The sequence below is a fragment of the Stegostoma tigrinum genome, chromosome 33, assembly GCF_030684315.1.
Source record: "Stegostoma tigrinum isolate sSteTig4 chromosome 33, sSteTig4.hap1, whole genome shotgun sequence".
Lineage (NCBI taxonomy): Eukaryota > Metazoa > Chordata > Chondrichthyes > Orectolobiformes > Stegostomatidae > Stegostoma > Stegostoma tigrinum.
In genome coordinates this window covers 31,190,930-31,208,293 of record NC_081386.1, presented here as the reverse complement: position 1 = coordinate 31,208,293, position 17,364 = coordinate 31,190,930, and the positions used below count along the sequence as shown (strand labels likewise).

General features: G+C 47.7%; 1 protein-coding gene across 1 annotated transcript in view; it reads left to right on the top strand.

The window, feature by feature from the left end:
• The window catches only part of smad6b (SMAD family member 6b), a 56,376-nt gene extending 40,679 nt beyond the window's left edge, over window positions 1-15,697 (top strand). Inside the window, exon 4 of the mRNA XM_048562520.2 lies at window positions 14,795-15,697. Within this exon, the coding sequence (XP_048418477.1) occupies window positions 14,795-15,336 (542 nt within the window). The 3' untranslated portion in view covers window positions 15,337-15,697. The remainder of the gene's footprint in view (window positions 1-14,794) is intronic.
• Window positions 15,698-17,364: the final 1,667 nt, after the last annotated feature.

Sequence of the window (17,364 nt, the reverse complement as noted above, 5' to 3'; positions counted from 1 at the left end):
TTAGCTGGGAGACGTGCCGGGAGAGGGTTTGGGTTGGGGGTGACAAGGTGGGGATAGTCGTGTGAGCTGCCTTGCTTCCTGTGTCATGGGGGAATCTGCAGTACATTCAAGTGTGACCGCATCAGTGATCAGCCATTAAGCCTGAAGTTTCTTGTTTTCCCTAAGCTCTGTGGTCACTCAGACTCTGGGGTTTTGGCAGAAGTGTCTCCTGATATGTGGCAATCACAGAGAGTGGAAACTCAAAACTGATGCAGTGATCTCTGTCTCCTTTTTTGGCTGCTGAATGAGCAGTAAAGTGTAGCTTGACAAAGCAAAAAAAGAAGGAATGAAGGTGAGAGAGAGAGAGAGAGAAACAATGTAAAGCTATTTGCCTCTCTGAGCCTGCCCTCGAGATGTAATCTGACTCCATCCCTACACTGCACTGAGATAAGGAGAAGGAGGTCAGCAACTGGACCTCATGAAAAAGAACAGCTCTGAGCTGGGCCCCTCGCGGGGCTCCTCGTCGTCAGGAATTCTGTCTGGTGAAACCCGCATTCCTCTTCCCAAACTGAGTAATCCCATTTTGCTCTCTCGAAGAGGGCAAAACACCTTTCGGCCGAAAAAGTGGCCTTATTTCTAGGAGCGGGAGAGAGAGGAGTATGTTTTGCTTTCTGAGCGAGTGCCTGGGATTTTCTGCGCTGTTCAACAGTGGCACGAAGTTCCTGGAATGCCTGTACCAGTGTCAGCAGAGACACATCAGACGACACTGCGGCCGGTGGGCCAAAAGGCTCAGTTCTCATTCCCAGGTACTGGAACACACAAATCCAGGCTGACGCGCCAGGTCAGCACCGTCATTGGCACTGCCTCTCAGCTGAGAGCAAGGCGTTTATTTGAAAGTAGGAAGGTTTTTGCGAAGAGTACACCAGGCACTAGCTGCATCCCAGCTGGAATACTGTGATCAGCTTTGGGCCCGTCCTGTTTGGAGTGATGTATCGCCATTGGAGGCTGTCCAGAAAAGGTTCACTAGGCTGATCCCAGGTGGAGAGAGATCGAGTAAATTGGGCCTGTACTTATATTTTAGAAGAATGACAATCTCATGGAAACATTTAAGATCTTGGGGGACCTGACTGGGTAAATGCAGAAAGCTTGTTTCCCCCTTGTATGACAACCTCAGACCAGAGTGCATCACCTCAGAATATGGAACCACATATTTAAGACAGATGCGAAAGAATTTTTTGAGGAGAGTGAATCTTTGGCATCCTTCACCACAGAGGACTCTTGGGGCTGTTGCTGTTATGTGTATTCAAGGTGGAGAGACATTTTTTTTAATCAGTAAGTGGACCAAGTAGAGTTGAGCATTAGCCATGAGCTCATTGAATGGCAGCACAGAGTCAGTGGGCTGAATGGCCTGCTTCTCCTGTGTCCATAGACTCTCAGTTGAATGTAAATATCCCATGATTCAAAGGAAAAAGAAGGGAGTTTTCCCAGTCATCACTACAAAAATAAAATTTGGGAGCTTGACCAAAGTGAGTAAAATTTCCAGTGGGCCGGTCTGAGACTGAAAGCTGACTGTGATTTGTTTCTTTGCTGGGCTCTCAAACGTCATGCCCCATTGCACAGAAGTTCTTCAGTTGTAGCCCCATCATATAATCTGGAAAGGCCAATAGGTAACTGCTCACCCTCTTCTACCTTCTCTGTGGCCTCCCCCGAGCCCCACAAACCCCTGCAATATCTACCATCCCCCAAAGTAGAGAGGCAAAGAGATTTTAGGGTTGGGGAAGAGCCCCTTTGGCCCATCACATCCACACCAGTCTGCTGTCTCCTGCAGCCTGATACTTCAACCCAACATGACTAAAAAGCTGATTTGGGCACTTTCACATTGCTGTTTGTGGGAGTCTTTCATGCACAAATTGGATGCACAATTCCTGTATTACAACAGTGCCAAGTTTTCTTTTAGAAAAGCACACTATTGGCTGTCCAGCAACTTGGCAAATTCTGATGTCGTGAAAGCTGCTACATAAATGCAATTTCTTTTTTAGAGTACAAAGGAATTAGAACGGCAAAAAAATCCTGAGTTTTGCATTAAACAGTCACTTTCTTTGTCTTTTTTTTAAACCGACCCACCCAGTTTTTCTTTTAAATCTTTCTTCCCTCGTTCTTTTGATAGTTTTTAAAAATAATTATTTTGGAATAGGTATTTAATATTTTCTTATTGAGGGACATGTTGTATGTTTGCTCAGTCATGTTGGTCTGCCAGCCAACAAGCACAGTTCTTGCAGAGGGGAAATGGTGACTGCTTGAAACAGCCTCATATATAAACAAGGGCAGTGTTTCAGTGTATATGTCTGGCTGATAAGTTGGCTTTTGATGGGAGAGATAGCTGTGTCGCCAGGCTGAATGTTGCTGTTATAATTTCTGGTTGTCCCTGTAATAATAGTTGTTCAAAGCTATGGGCTTTTACCATTCCATTCGGGGGGGGAGAAGAAGTGTACCATGAGATTAACTTTTCTTTTTGTCATTGCAAACATTTTACTGTCAAAACATTTAATGGCGCAGCATCAGGTTTTGAGTTCAAATGTTGCATTTTCTTCCCATTTTATGTGGCAAAGTGTTGTTCGACATTCAAAGCCTTTCAGACCTCCCGCTGTCTCTTTAATGGCTTCACCTAATAGCTCCAGGCAAAGCTCAGAGTTGGCTGCAGATGAGACAGAGCTGGCCTCGTGTATCAGGGGCCTGGCTGAGAAAACTTGCTTCTCATTGGGTTCTGCTGCTTGAACCTCAAGACTTTGTTCAAGTGTATGTTTGGAAGTCAAAGTGGGGAGAAAAATTTGAAACAAATTCATTTCAGCAGAGTATTAGGCAAGAATCACAACACTAGTTCAGTATGAGCACAGCACACAACACAACAAAGCTCGCCTCCTTCCTCCGCTCGCTAATAGTTTCCTTAAGGCATAATCCTTTTTATTGCCTCTCACTTACTCGCACGCTGTCTGTCTCCTTTTTGGCTAATTTTTTTCCCCCATTCTCCCTCTCTCTTCCCCACCCCACCACCCTCTCTCTCGCGCTCTCTCTCTCTCCCCCCTCTCTCTCTCTCTCTCTCCCCCCCCCCTCTCTCCCCCCCCTCCCTCCCCCCCTCTCTCCCCCCCCTCCCTCCCCCCCTCTCTCCCCCTCCCCCTCTCCCCCTCCCCCCCTCCCTCTCTCCCTCCCTCTCTCCCCCTCCCCCCTCCCTCTCTCCCCCTCCCCCTCCCTCCCTCTCTCCCCCTCCCCCTCCCTCCCTCTCTCCCCCTCCCCCTCCCTCCCTCTCTCCCCCCCCCCCTCCCTCTCTCCCCCCCCCCCTCCCTCTCTCCCCCCCCCCTCCCTCCCTCCCCCCCCTCCCTCCCTCTCTCCCCCCCCCCTCCCTCTCTCCCCCCCCCCCCTCCCTCTCTCCCCCCCCCCCCTCCCTCTCTCCCCCCCCCTCCCTCCCTCTCTCCCCCCCCTCCCTCCCTCTCTCCCCCCCCTCCCTCCCTCTCTCCCCCCCCCTCCCTCCCTCTCTCCCCCCCCTCCCTCCCTCTCTCCCCCCCTCCCCCTCTCTCTCTCCCCCCCTCCCCCTCTCTCTCTCCCCCCCTCCCTCCCCCCCTCCCCCCCTCCCTCCCTCCCTCCCCCCCTCCCCCTCCCCCCCCTCCCTCCCTCCCCCTCCCCCCCCTCCCTCCCTCCCCCTCCCCCCCCTCCCCCCCCCTCTCCCCCCCTCCCCTCCCTCCCCCCCTCCCTCCCTCCCTCCCTCCCTCCCCCCCCTCCCTCCCTCCCTCCCTCCCCCCCCCTCCCTCCCTCCCCCCCCTCCCTCCCTCCCCCCCTCCCCCCCCCCTCCCTCCCCCCCTCCCTCCCCCCCTCCCCTCCCCTCCCCCCCTCCCCCCCCCTCCCCCTCCCCCCCTCCCCCCCCTCCCCCTCCCCTCCCCCCCCCTCCCCCTCCCCTCCCCCCCCCTCCCCTCCCCCCCCCTCCTCTTTCTCCCCCCCCCCCCTCCTCTTTCTCCCCCCCCCCTCCTCTTTCTCCCCCCCCCTCCTCTTTCTCCCCCCCCCTCCTCTTTCTCCCCCCCCCTCCTCTTTCTCCCCCCCCCTCCTCTTTCTCCCCCCCCCTCCTCTTTCTCCCCCCCCCTCCTCTTTCTCCCCCCCCCTCCTCTTTCTCCCCCCCCCCTCCTCTTTCTCCCCCCCCCTCCTCTTTCTCCCCCCCCTCCTCTTTCTCCCCCCCCCCTCCTCTTTCTCCCCCCCCCTCCTCTTTCTCCCCCCCCCTCCTCTTTCTCCCCCCCCCTCCTCTTTCTCCCCCCCCCTCCTCTTTCTCCCCCCCCCTCCTCTTTCTCCCCCCCCCTCCTCTTTCTCCCCCCCCCTCCTCTTTCTCCCCCCCCCTCCTCTTTCTCCCCCCCCTCCTCTTTCTCCCCCCCCCTCCTCTTTCTCCCCCCCCTCCTCTTTCTCCCCCCCCTCCTCTTTCTCCCCCCCCCCTCCTTCTCCCCCCCCCCTCCTTCTCCCCCCCCCTCCTTCTCCCCCCCCCCCTCTTTCTCCCCCCCCCCTCTTTCTCCCCCCCCTCCTCTTTCTCCCCCCCCCTCCTCTTTCTCCCCCCCCCTCCTCTTTCTCCCCCCCCCTCCTCTTTCTCCCCCCCCCCCTTCTCTCCCCCCCCCCCCTTCTCTCCCCCCCCCCCTTGCAGGTTAACCCCCAATGCCCTCAAGGAGGGCATTCCAGAATTTTGACCCAGAGACACTGAAGGAACGATGATATATTTCCAAGTCAGAATGTTTAGTGGTTTGGAGGGGAACTTGCAGGGGTGGGATTCCCATGTATCTGCTGCCCTTGACATTCTCAATGGCAGAAGTTGTGATGTTTCTCTATTTACCAATCAATCAGCGTCTTTAATATTTTAACTGCCTTGATAAGAACATCCCCTAACTCTCCATACCAATGGAAATGCGGACCTGTCCTGTCCTCTTAAATTTAACCGTGCAGTTTATCAAAGCTGCCAAGAGTATTTTAATGGATGCGATACTCAAGCGTCCGTACCAGGAATTCATTTAACAGCATGTGAAATGCATTCTAGTGGCAATTAAACACAGGATGAAGAGAATCCCATGTAAAGCACCCTGGATCAGTTTGTACCAGAGAGCTGATCTTACAGATCCAGACTGATGCTGTGCTGAGAGGATGCTACACTGTCATTGCCAACCTTCACATAAAAATATTCGACAATAACGAAGTTGATCTTACCCACCACCCCCCCACCCACCTCTTCTCCTCAGATTTCCTTCTGTGTTTGTGCAAGTTATCCAGCCACACAACCAGAGAATGATTTTCTGTGGTATTGAAGCTTCCTGCTCTTCTTCCGAACAGCATCCTGGGACCTCTTGTCTGCACTGGAGTGAAGAAGTGGGATTTTGGTTTTGAGATTTCATACAAGGAGATGTTGAGGTGATTTAGACAAGTTGAATGAGAGGGCAAAAGTGTGGTGAATGTAGTACAGCACATCATTCAGTAAACTTACCCTGTATTCCCCCAGTGGCCAAGTTTTCTTCTTAGAAATAACATTATATATACAAAATTATAAGTAAACTGCATTTTGTTGTTGATATTACAATGTGCAGGAACATGCCTTTTGGTCCCCACCAATGTGTATACTGCACCTGCACCTTAAACCAGTCTGCCTCATCGATCCATATCAACATAGGCCCCTAGGCAGATTTGGTGATGCTGTGGAGCATGCACTAGTTAGGTGATGACTGGCAGTTAACTGCAAATCTCCATTTTAAATTTAAATTGGGCAGGTAGGTTCTCATTCATCAAAGCATTATCCCGGGGAATAAACCCAAGAATGGTTGTCATCTGTTTATTTTAAGCTGTTTCTGTAGCCATCAGACTGGAGCATTCTTCATGGCAGCAGTGGGATCTTGCTGTGCATGGGCTGACTGCTGTCTTTATTACATTCGAACAGTGACCACATTATATGAAATACTTAATTGGTTGTAAAGCACTTTGAGACACCCAGGGGTCATGAAAGGTTTCAGACATAAGTCTCCCAACAATTTTCAGTCCTGCCCTCCATCTGATTTTGATTGGCTAGAGGGTGGGGCTGAGGATTGTCAAAGCCAGTCAGTTAGTAACAGTAGCCTTCAGCCCTATTGGTTCAGGTGCCCTCTGTGTTTGTACTTCTTGATTGAATTGGTTTTTGATTGGTCCAATTCCCACCTCCCACCTCCCTAACCATTGTAACCAGTCTGGTGGGTGGCTACTAACCATCTCCAGTTTTGCTGGGAGAACCGTTGGCTATGTCATGTGACCCACTTAGCGAAGGATACATAGACTCAGACACAGGCAGTCAGTTCATATCTCAAATTGGTGGGCTGTAGGGTCTCAACCAGATTGAAATCAGGACACCTAAGCTTGGAAACTCTTACACACTGGCATCTGTTGATTAAAGAACTTAAACACAGCGTGTTAAGCCCTCATCAGTCAGCAGCAACCTAGCTGTTGGGGAATCCAGCCTCTGATAAGAGAGAGAGTGAGGAACGGGTACATTCAGACTGTATGAATTCCCAGCCTGTGAGATAGCTGAAGTTAACTCTGGGACCTTCACTCTGGAGTACTGGGGTAGGTATACAAAACCAGCAAATGATCCAGTACCTGGGTCTCCCATGTCTGTGCTGAAGCTTTGAGAAGTGCGTCCAGTTAGTTCATGCTGTTTTTTTGCGGTGCTCCTGCAAAAGTTCCCCCTTAAGTGGTTACGCAGCCCCTATCTGTTTGCACCACCCTTTCCAGACCAGCTCATTGCAGCTCACGGCTCTCTGTGGATAAGAAAATGTTTGCCCTTCTGGTTCTGTTGCTGGTTGTGTTTAAACCTGTGTTTTCCAGATTGTGACTGTCCACAAGGCTCCCAGTGTTGAGAGATCACAGGAAAGCTCAGATCCATCACGACAAACAAAGCCCCTGGCCTGTACCTGCCAGTGAGGGAGGACTGACCAAGGTCCCACTGAAATGGATCACCGCAGTAGTCAGATAATGTTGGACGTGAGGAAGGGGCAATGTATTTAACTGGACTTTTCCCCCACCACCCCCTCTTTCTCCCCCCCCCGCCCCCGCCCCCCAAAATCAGAGGGTCAGTTCAGAGGGAGACAACAATGGAACAGTTAAAAAGGGTTAATTTTCTCCTGAGGAGAATCATTAGTTTACCGGTTACAGGAAGCTCTAATTAATTAACTAGTTAATTCTGTTGAGAGAAAATTCTATCCTCTTTTGAGGCGCGTTCCTCGCCTTGGAAGCAGTTGCAAAATTGGGGGCAAAGGATAGGGCTGCCTTTTGCATTGACTGTTTTAACTAAAAAAAGTCCCCAGAGTTCAGTACACCCACCCGCAAAAAGCAACAGAGCCCCAAAGATGTGGAGAGAGGGGCCAGTTTGTTGTGGCAGACATGTTTCTGCCAACAGCACTCCTCCTGAGGGGTGATGGGAAGAGTCCTCGGGCATGGGAGAGGAAAGATAGTGCAGAGAGTGTTTTGTCAGATGATAGAGGGAGGGAGAGAAGGGGCAATGGGGTGGGGGGGAGGGAGAGCTGAGAGCTGGAGAGACGGTTTGACAGAAGGGGAATGGAGAGTGTGTACTGGGTGAGGGATGGGAATTATTTTTCCGAGGCCAGGGTTTGGATAGGAGGTTTAAAAGTGAGTGAGTTCAGAGATAATTTGAAGAGGTGGGAGTGGGGTGGCAGAGGTTTGGGAACACCAGTCACCGGTGCTGTGCTGATTGAAGGGAAACAATGAGATTGTCACGTGAGTGAGTTGATCAGAGCTGATGGTGTGAGGGGGAGGAGGTTAAGAGGCCTTCATCTGCTGATAAGTTGTCAGTGGGAGCCAAGAGACGCACTGGCTCAGAACCCACCCCTGTACTCAGCTTGAAAACCTGGGACCAATGCCCAAATAGAGACCGCTGGACATAATTCTTTCCTTTTAATTGTTAGTGTAGGGTTAGAAATGAGTGCATAGTGTGACCAATAGGAGCTTTTCTTTAAAATAAAAGGTTAAAGCAAACGGATATGGCCTTCCTTCGTGTGCTTACTTTGTCTGCTATTTAATCACTTGTGGGTGTGTTGTATATGGAAAAAATGCATGGAACTGTTTAACTCTCGTTAATTACATGTTTGTACTGTGCTTAATGGGCCTGGCATACACACAGCTTCTCCAGAACCTAGCCTTAGTTGAAGCAATATGAGTCTACCCTTAGTGTCCATGATGTTCCGTGCTATTTTAACCCGCACAGTCCCATGAGATTTGGGGTGCGTGTTCTACACACGCGTGTGTGAGATCCTCGGTCCTTAACTGGCTGGAAAGGGCCCAGGGGCTTGTATGTTGTCTGTTGAGCAGCTGTTATAACAGTGGGCTCAGTCCACTAACCACTTAGCTCAAGGGGCTGTGGGCAAAAGTCCTCCTGCTGCAAGTGGAACTGTTGTGATATGCCACACTGACACTCTGGTGCACTGAGGGAGTGCTGGGTTGCCTGAGGATGCCACTGATCAAAGCAACAGGCCTCTTCCAGTGGGTGGTGAGGTGTGCCGTAGAGAGTCCATTCACACCCTAGGCAGCAATTGGCATTCAGCCAATTTCTGCTGACCCCCTTTGAGATGTCGTTGTGTACAAAGTAGACGTCTGAAATTTTGCTCGGCACTTGCTTAAATCACAAATGCTGCCCTCTGACGTAGTTCCTTGTGATGTTCCTGAGAGATGGCTCAGACCTTGCCATAATGTGCATTCACCTCGCTCGTGTCGATTGCAGAGTTCAGAGGGTTGACACAATTGTCACAGTGCTGAAGGGGACCATCATGCCTGCGTCAGCTCCCCCAGTGCATGTTAGCACTTGGAGACATTTTCCTGCCTTTCCCCTCCTTCACTGGCACATTATTCCTATTTAAACAATTATTTAATACCCTCTTGAATGCTTCAGTTGAGCCTTCCTCCACCAGACTTCGAGGCAACACATTCCAAACGCTAGCTACTCAGTGACTGTGGAGGGGAAAAAAAAAGTTCTATGGTCACATTTGGTGCATTTGTGAATCACTTTAAATCTATGCTCCCTGGCTCTTGATCCTTCTAGCAAGTGGGAACAATTTCTCCATATCTAATCTGCACAGGCCCCTCATGATTTTGAAAACTTTTATCAAATGCTGTCTTGGCCTTCTCCAAGGGAAACCGTCTCAGCTTCTCCAATCCATCATTTCACTGACACTTCCCATCCCGGGAGTAGTTCTCAGGAACCTAACTCTTGTCCTTTCTTTTTCGACTTTATGGGACCTGCTAATAACTCAAATTGTAAACCTAATAATTAGGTTTTGTCTGAAATTTCAGATGCACGTAATCTCATGTTTTTTTTGTCTTTGCAGAGGAAACCCCAGTGATTGATATTTCATATTGAATTTGTCACTCTCCTGATCCAAAGCCCTGACCCCGCAGTTTATTTCAGTTTTTTACATTGGATAATATCCTGAAGTGTTTGGAAGAGATGAGTCAGATTTTTCTGTTAACCCAGCCTTCACCAATTCGCAGTGAGGTAACAGACAGATGTTTCAGGCAATGGAAAATTGTTATTCCAAAATAAGTCAGGGGTGGCATTCACTCTCCCTACCATTCATGGAAGTCATGATGATCATGATCCTAACTCCATCCATTTGCTCCACTTCCATATCTCTGACTATCCTGACTAACAAAACTGTACCAATCTCAGCCAGGGGAAGTGGAGGAAACAGCATTTACATGTCGTAAAGGGAGTGCTGATAGGTTTTTTTTGTTCTTCCCAATATCCACCCAGTGAGTCTCTAGGACGAGCAGAGGGAACTACTAACATCTACTTCATAGTGGGGAGGCAATTGCCTAGTGGTCTTATTATTGGACTATTAATCTAGAGACCCAAGCAAAGTTCTGGGGACCTGGTTTGGAATGCCGCCACAGCAGATAGTGGAAGTTGAATTCGGTACAAATCTTGAATAAAGAATCTAATGATGACCACTGCCAATTGATGGAAAAATCCATCTGGCTCACCGTCCTTTAGGGAAGGAAACTGCCATCCTTACCCGATCTGGCCTGCATGTGACTCCAAACATGTAACTTAACAGCCTTCTGAGCAATTAGGGGTGGTCAGTAAATGCTGGCCTAGCATTAAAACAAAAATGTACATGCGTTGGGGAGCTTGGCTAGAGCAGAGTGTGGCTGAAATGGGGAAATCTTCTCTATCCACCACCTTTTTGATTTGGCATAGTGAGCTGGATGGCCTCATCCTGGGCTGTAGTATTCCATAGTTTAAACTTCCCTTTCTTTGGCAAGTCCAAAAGTGTCTGAATAAGAAGATGTTGAGCAGAAGGGATTGCAGTTGAAAAGTTTGTTGTCTGGCAAATGTTTCCTTGTCTTTACAGTACACTCTATGTAACAAATGGCCAGAAGTTCTGGATTCAATGACAATTGAGCTTTAATCAAGAATGAATATTAATAAGTAAGAGTGGTTCCAGTCAGTGTTGTTATGAGGCCTGCTTAGTTAATTGGCATAAAATCAGGCCAGACTTCATTCACATACTTTAACATGGGATGTACTGGTGTGGTGTTGTTAGCAAATCAGCCCAATTGCCCCCACTAGATCTGCCCCGATACTATGACTACATAGTAATAGCTCTGAAATGCTTGGTACTTAAGTGAGATAAATGACATAAATGTGTGTGTATATCTGCAGGAAAATTTATGTAAACATACCAAGACTGTATAGGAAAAGTTGGATGTAATTCCGGGTGTTTACTTTTTCACAGTGAAGTTTGACGCAGTGGATCGGATTGATCAGGGATTCACATTGTGTAAACTGACAATGGGAAAAGTGGGTGAATCCCACCACTGAGGTGGTGAACTTTCCTCTGCTGTAGTCTGGGTTTACAATTTTGAGAAGAAATGAGCTTCATATCCTAGGATTTCCCAGGCACAATTACTGCTGAGTTTTGTGTCTCTCAGCCCTGACCACTGAACCAGACGCAAGGCCCAGTCAGTCTTGAGGCTGCAATTACATGGGACAACAATGTGGTTTCGTTCTTGGACTAGTATTTGAGAAACTTGGTCTAAATAAACCCTACCACTTTGGATCCCACTGTGACAGCAGCATTTAAATGCAGTGCATTAAATAAATCTAGAATAAACACCTAGTATTCTGTAATGGTGACCATGTCATAAAATTCCAACTATTTCATCTAGTCTGGCCTACAGTGAACCCCACTGCATGTTAATTTGGTTAATGTCGACCTGCCTCCTGAAATAGCCTAGCAAGATATCTGGCATACCAAAACTGTTGGAGTGGACTACAGTGACTTAAGGACGTGAGAGCAAGCCTTCTCCTTCAGGGTATTTGTGGACAGGCAATAAATGCAGATTTGTAAAAGCTGAATGTAGCAGCTCATCTGATGAAACCAGTATCTGGGTTCCCTTGTTTTAATCTTTAATATACATGGTTTTCTTGGCAGGTTTCCCCAAGCACTTGAGGTCTTCTGATATTCACATAGATTGAGAGTTGGTCACTCAATTGTTCCAAGTGTCAGACAGGAGAATCCAGTCCTTCCATCGACAGTATCTTAAGTTATCAATGAATGATTTACGTCATTAATGTTATGAATCCTTTTGAGAGCCCCAAATCTACACAACCCGACAGTTACATTGCTGAAGGGATGGTTCTCTGGTCAGCAATTTCATCAAATATGACCATGGCAAATTATTATTTAACCTAGCTACGAATTGAGAATAATGAAGAGCATTTGTAAGAAGTGAGCAGATTCCATGGGACCCTTAGGCAAGAAATTGTGACCGTCTCATTCCGTGGTGTTACTCTGTAGATATAACCTGCAACTTCACATGTTTCCACTTTGGGGATTTTGATGCTCAACGTTTATCTGGGCAGTTCGAATGTTGACATAAAATTGTGACCAAAAATCATGTCAACAGAAGGTCCGTGTGAAATGAGAGTTTTAGTTTAATAACAATGCGACAAATGGTGAGAAATTTCTGTGTCAGAGAGTCCAATATTATTTCAAACCACACTGACTGCTTCTCTCATGTCAATGTGTTTTCCGGTATTCTTTAATGCTATTCCACAGTTCCCACTGCATCTTACAATGAGCTGGAGAAAAAGAAAGGCTTTTGTTTATCTAATACCTTTTCAGGATATCCCAAGGCACTTTACATCCAATTCAGTAGCTTTAAAGAATAGTTGCCATTGTAGCTATCAGAGATAATGGGAACAGCAGATGCTGGAGATTCCAAGATAATAAAATGTGAGGCTGGATGAACACAGCAGGCCAAGCAGCATCCCAGGAGCACAAAAGCTGACGTTTCGGGCCTAGACCCTTCATCAGAGAGGGGGATGGGGGGAGGGAACTGGAATAAATAGGGAGAGAGGGGGAGGCGGACCGAAGATGGAGAGTAAAGAAGATAGGTGGAGAGGGTGTAGGTGGGGAGGTAGGGAGGGGATAGGTCAGTCCAGGGAAGACGGACAGGTCAAGGAGGTGGGATGAGGTTAGTAGGTAGCTGGGGGTGCGGCTTGGGGTGGGAGGAAGGGATGGGTGAGAGGAAGAACCGGTTAGGGAGGCAGAGACAGGTTGGACTGGTTTTGGGATGCAGTGGGTGGGGGGGAAGAGCTGGGCTGGTTGTGTGGTGCAGTGGGGGGAGGGGATGAACTGGGCTGGTTGAGGGATGCAGTGGGGGAAGGGGAGATTTTGAAACTGGTGAAGTCCACATTGATACCATATGGCTGCAGGGTTCCCAGGCGGAATATGAGTTGCTGTTCCTGCAACCTTCGGGTGGCATCATTGTGGCAGTGCAGGAGGCCCATGATGGACATGTCATCAAGAGAATGGGAGGGGGAGTGGAAATGGTTTGCGACTGGGAGGTGCAGTTGTTTGTTGCGAACTGAGCGGAGGTGTTCTGCAAAGCGGTCCCCAAGCCTCCGCTTGGTTTCCCCAATGTAGAGAAAGCCGCACCGGGTACAGTGGATGCAGTACTGTACCCGGTGCGGCTTTCTCTACATTGGGGAAACCAAGCGGAGGCTTGGGGACCGCTTTGCAGAACACCTCCGCTCAGTTCGCAACAAACAACTGCACCTCCCAGTCGCAAACCATTCCCACTCCCCCTCCCATTCTCTTGATGACATGTCCATCATGGGCCTCCTGCACTGCCACAATGATGCCACCCGAAGGTTGCAGGAACAGCAACTCATATTCCGCCTGGGAACCCTGCAGCCATATGGTATCAATGTGGACTTCACCAGTTTCAAAATCTCCCCTTCCCCCACTGCATCCCTCAACCAGCCCAGTTCATCCCCTCCCCCCACTGCACCACACAACCAGCCCAGCTCTTCCCCCCCCACCCACTGCATCCCAAAACCAGTCCAACCTGTCTCTGCCTCCCTAACCGGTTCTTCCTCTCACCCATCCCTTCCTCCCACCCCAAGCCGCACCCCCAGCTACCTACTAACCTCATCCCACCTCCTTGACCTGTCCGTCTTCCCTGGACTGACCTATCCCCTCCCTACCTCCCCACCTACACCCTCTCCACCTATCTTCTTTACTCTCCATCTTCGGTCCGCCTCCCCCTCTCTCCCTATTTATTCCAGTTCCCTCCCCCCATCCCCCTCTCTGATGAAGGGTCTAGGCCCGAAACGTCAGCTTTTGTGCTCCTGGGATGCTGCTTGGCCTGCTGTGTTCATCCAGCCTCACATTTTATTATCTTGCCATTGTAGCTAATCTACCACAATGTGGTAGTCCCCAGATAATGTTTTTTAGTGATTACTGATTTGAAGCTTAAATATTGGGCAGGACACATGAAAGACCTCGCCTACCCCTCTTTGAAGCTGTGTCACAACAAAGTCTAATGATGACCATTGTCGATTATTGGAAAAACCCATCTGGTTCACTAATGTCCTTTTAGGGAAGGAAATTACCATCCTTACTGGGTCTAGCCTACATGTGACTCCAGACCCACAGCAATGTGGTTGACTCGTAACTGCCCTTTGGGCGATTAGGGATGGGCAACAAATGATGCCTGGCCAGCGACACCCTCATCCCATGAATGAATAAAGGGAAAAGAAATGTTATTTGTGACTGTAAGGCACTCCCAAGCACTATAGGTTTCAGTATTCAAGGCTCTGCAGTGAGACTTGAAGTCATGATATCAAAGACAAAAGGTGATGTAATAGTCCCTTATCTACAGTAAGTTGAGTAACTTATTGTGTTCACTTTATTTCATAACCACTGTATCATCAAAGAGACCATACTGGAGTGAGCAAGTTTGTTAAACTTGGATATGGATACAAGTGGCCTTTGGGAACATTGATCTTAAGCACACCTTAATGCCACATAATTTTTCTGTAATCATGGAAATGATACAAAGCGGAAAGAGACTTATCAGCCCATCGTGTCCCCCATGGGCTTGCATTGTGTTTCTACCCTCTCAAATGTCTCAATCACACCTGCCTCCACCCACACTTAGAGCTCCAACCACAGCCACCAGCTGTCCTGTACCCACCCATACGTGAAACTCGCCTCACTTAAGTAGAGGTTGTATGGTCTGAATGTTTCATTGGGTGTTCCTCACCATTCGAGTGAAACGATGCCTGTCCACCCATGACATCAACATGTCTAGTAAGAGTGCTGGTGTTTTGCCTGTCTGTGGGAGGGTCAATGCGTAATGTGGAAAGGAGGACTGCTACCTACAGAACCAGGTTGATGTTAAGCTTCTCATCAGGTATTGGTGAATTGAGTTTGGATTGTCCTAATGTTTTGGTTTCTCTTCTCCCTTCCAGATGTCAGCCTCTCACCTGACACAATGAAGCAATGCCACTGGTGTATTGTGGCATACTGGGAACATCGGACCAGGGTTGGCCGCCTGTATACTGTTTATGAACAGTCTGTCAGTATATTCTATGACCTACCTCATGGGAACGGCTTCTGCCTTGGACAGTTAGCCCTGCACAACAGGAGCGAGACTGTCAAAAGGACTCGAAGCAAAATTGGCTATGGGATCTTGCTGAGCAGAGAGCCAGATGGGGTCTGGGCCTACAACCGGAGCGAGCATCCAATCTTTGTCAATTCTCCGACGCTGGACATTCCCAATTCTAGGACTTTGATTGTTCGGAAGGTGATGCCAGGATACTCAATAAAGGTTTTTGACTATGAAAAGTCTTGCCTGCTGCAGCAAGCCACAGATATGGATTACGCAGACGGGCCATATGATCCCAACAGTGTTCGAATCAGCTTTGCAAAAGGATGGGGACCTTGCTATTCGAGACAGTTCATAACATCTTGCCCATGTTGGCTGGAAATAATGCTGAACAGTAGCAGATAACAACAGTCACCCTCCAGGAATGAAATCCTATATTAGAAAAAAAATACAAGACTATTCCAAATATCATCTACCTAGATTTAATATAAAGTTTTATATATTATATGAAATATATATTGTACTTGTAAATATGGAGTCATTTTTACATTGTAATTATTTATGTATGGTGCAATGTGTATGAATACAGAACACAACAGGAAAATGCACTTTGGTTTATATATGCTCATTCAACATCAGATTAAATTATACAGCAAAAATGGGGACAGAGCCTAGTTTTGATGTATAGTTCTGCCGTACTTTTAGTACCCAGACGAAAAGCTAACTTACCCGTAAAACAACAAAATGAGTCACTCATTGATAATAAAGTATTTGCATTATAAATCAGTTGTGCCAAGTCTTTGTTTCAGATTGTAGGCTATCATCTCTTTTTGGTGAAGAGGGTGGTTTGGCATTTCCACTTCCCAGGGGGATTGACTGTTCCAGCACTCTGGCTGGCACTCCACCTTCTAGCTTCTGGAAGGTTGAGGTTTTTCAGAACTCTGTCATAACTGATAACAAATTCTACTCACCCATCACCTACTAACCTTGCTAACCTGTATTAGTCATATTAAGCCTTAGGCTTAGAATTCTCATACTTGTTTTCAAATACCTCCATATCTGAGTTTACCTCCAACTCTGTAATGTCCACTGGCTCCATACCATCCCCTGAGATCGCTGCATATACCTCCTGTTATTAATTTCTCCATTACTGGCAGTTTCTTCTCTTTAAACTCAAGAATTCAATTTCTAAACCTGATTACCTTAAAACGTAATCCTTTAAACCTCCCTCTTTGACTGAGCAAGTAATTGGCAATCAGATTTTGTTTGCTAACTTTGCTGTAAATGCTTTGAAAACTTTTCTTACAATTAAGGTGCGTTATAAATACATGCTGTATTCTCCCCTGGGTGAGTGTGGAAGAACTATCCCCCTAACCCCAGCTGTGAAGAGTGAAGTACAGTAGTTAATGATGGACCATATATCCTCATATGATCAACTCTGCATTTCAGTAGCACCCCTGCAGTTTGCAGCATCTTCCACAAAACGTCCCAAATGTTATACTGTGGGGGAGACCAAACAGCAAATGTAAAATAATATCTTCGTCTGACATCAAAACACTTGCACTTGGCAAAGAAATTCAGGAGAAACTTCTCTCCCAGAGAGTAGTCAGACTCTGGAGTTTTAGTGGGTGGGAAGGTTATTAAAGCTACATTTAAAGGGAAGTTAGGTAAACATTTGGAGGATATTCATGAGGAATACAAACCCTGTTCATCAGGATTTCTGTAACTATGATTAGTGCCAGTAGTTCTATTAAGTGGAATAAGATATTTTAGTGGAACACTGTCACCTGAATAGAGCTGATGTAGCCTTCTGTCCTCCTGGCATTAGCTTGGCTTTTGTTGTTTGATGTCATTCAAAGAGGCTGGCCTCAAATACACACCCAGTGATGCTTCAAGCAGCAGATGAGGGACAGGAGAGCTGGATGCTCTCTAATGAGTACCACTTATCTAAATTCTTACGATCCCGATTGACCTGTCAATCTCCGTTAAACCATCACTCCATTTACAAGTGACTGAAACAGTAAGATTCCTGGTTCCAATCTGCAGTGTAGGGTTTAGGGTTTGGTTGTTTTGTGGGACATCTGCGTGAAATCCTGAGAGCTGGAATTTCTGATTGATCACTGCTGAGAAAGCATGTCATTTTGATGTCAGGTGAAGATACATATCTATGGCCCTAGTTAGATTACCCCACATTCTAACATGAAATACTGACAAAAACACTTCAAATCTGATTTACTGTTTATTAACTAATCATTAATTGAACGATATTTAATAGCCAGAATCATGGAGTTAGTATTTGATTAGGGCCTACTCATCCTTGTTTCATTCTCACTGAAATGCAAGTTTGATGAAGGCCTCAACCTAAAGTTTTGACTTTCCTGCTTCTCTGATGCTGTCTGACCTGCTGTGCTTCCCCCAGCTCCACAGGTTATT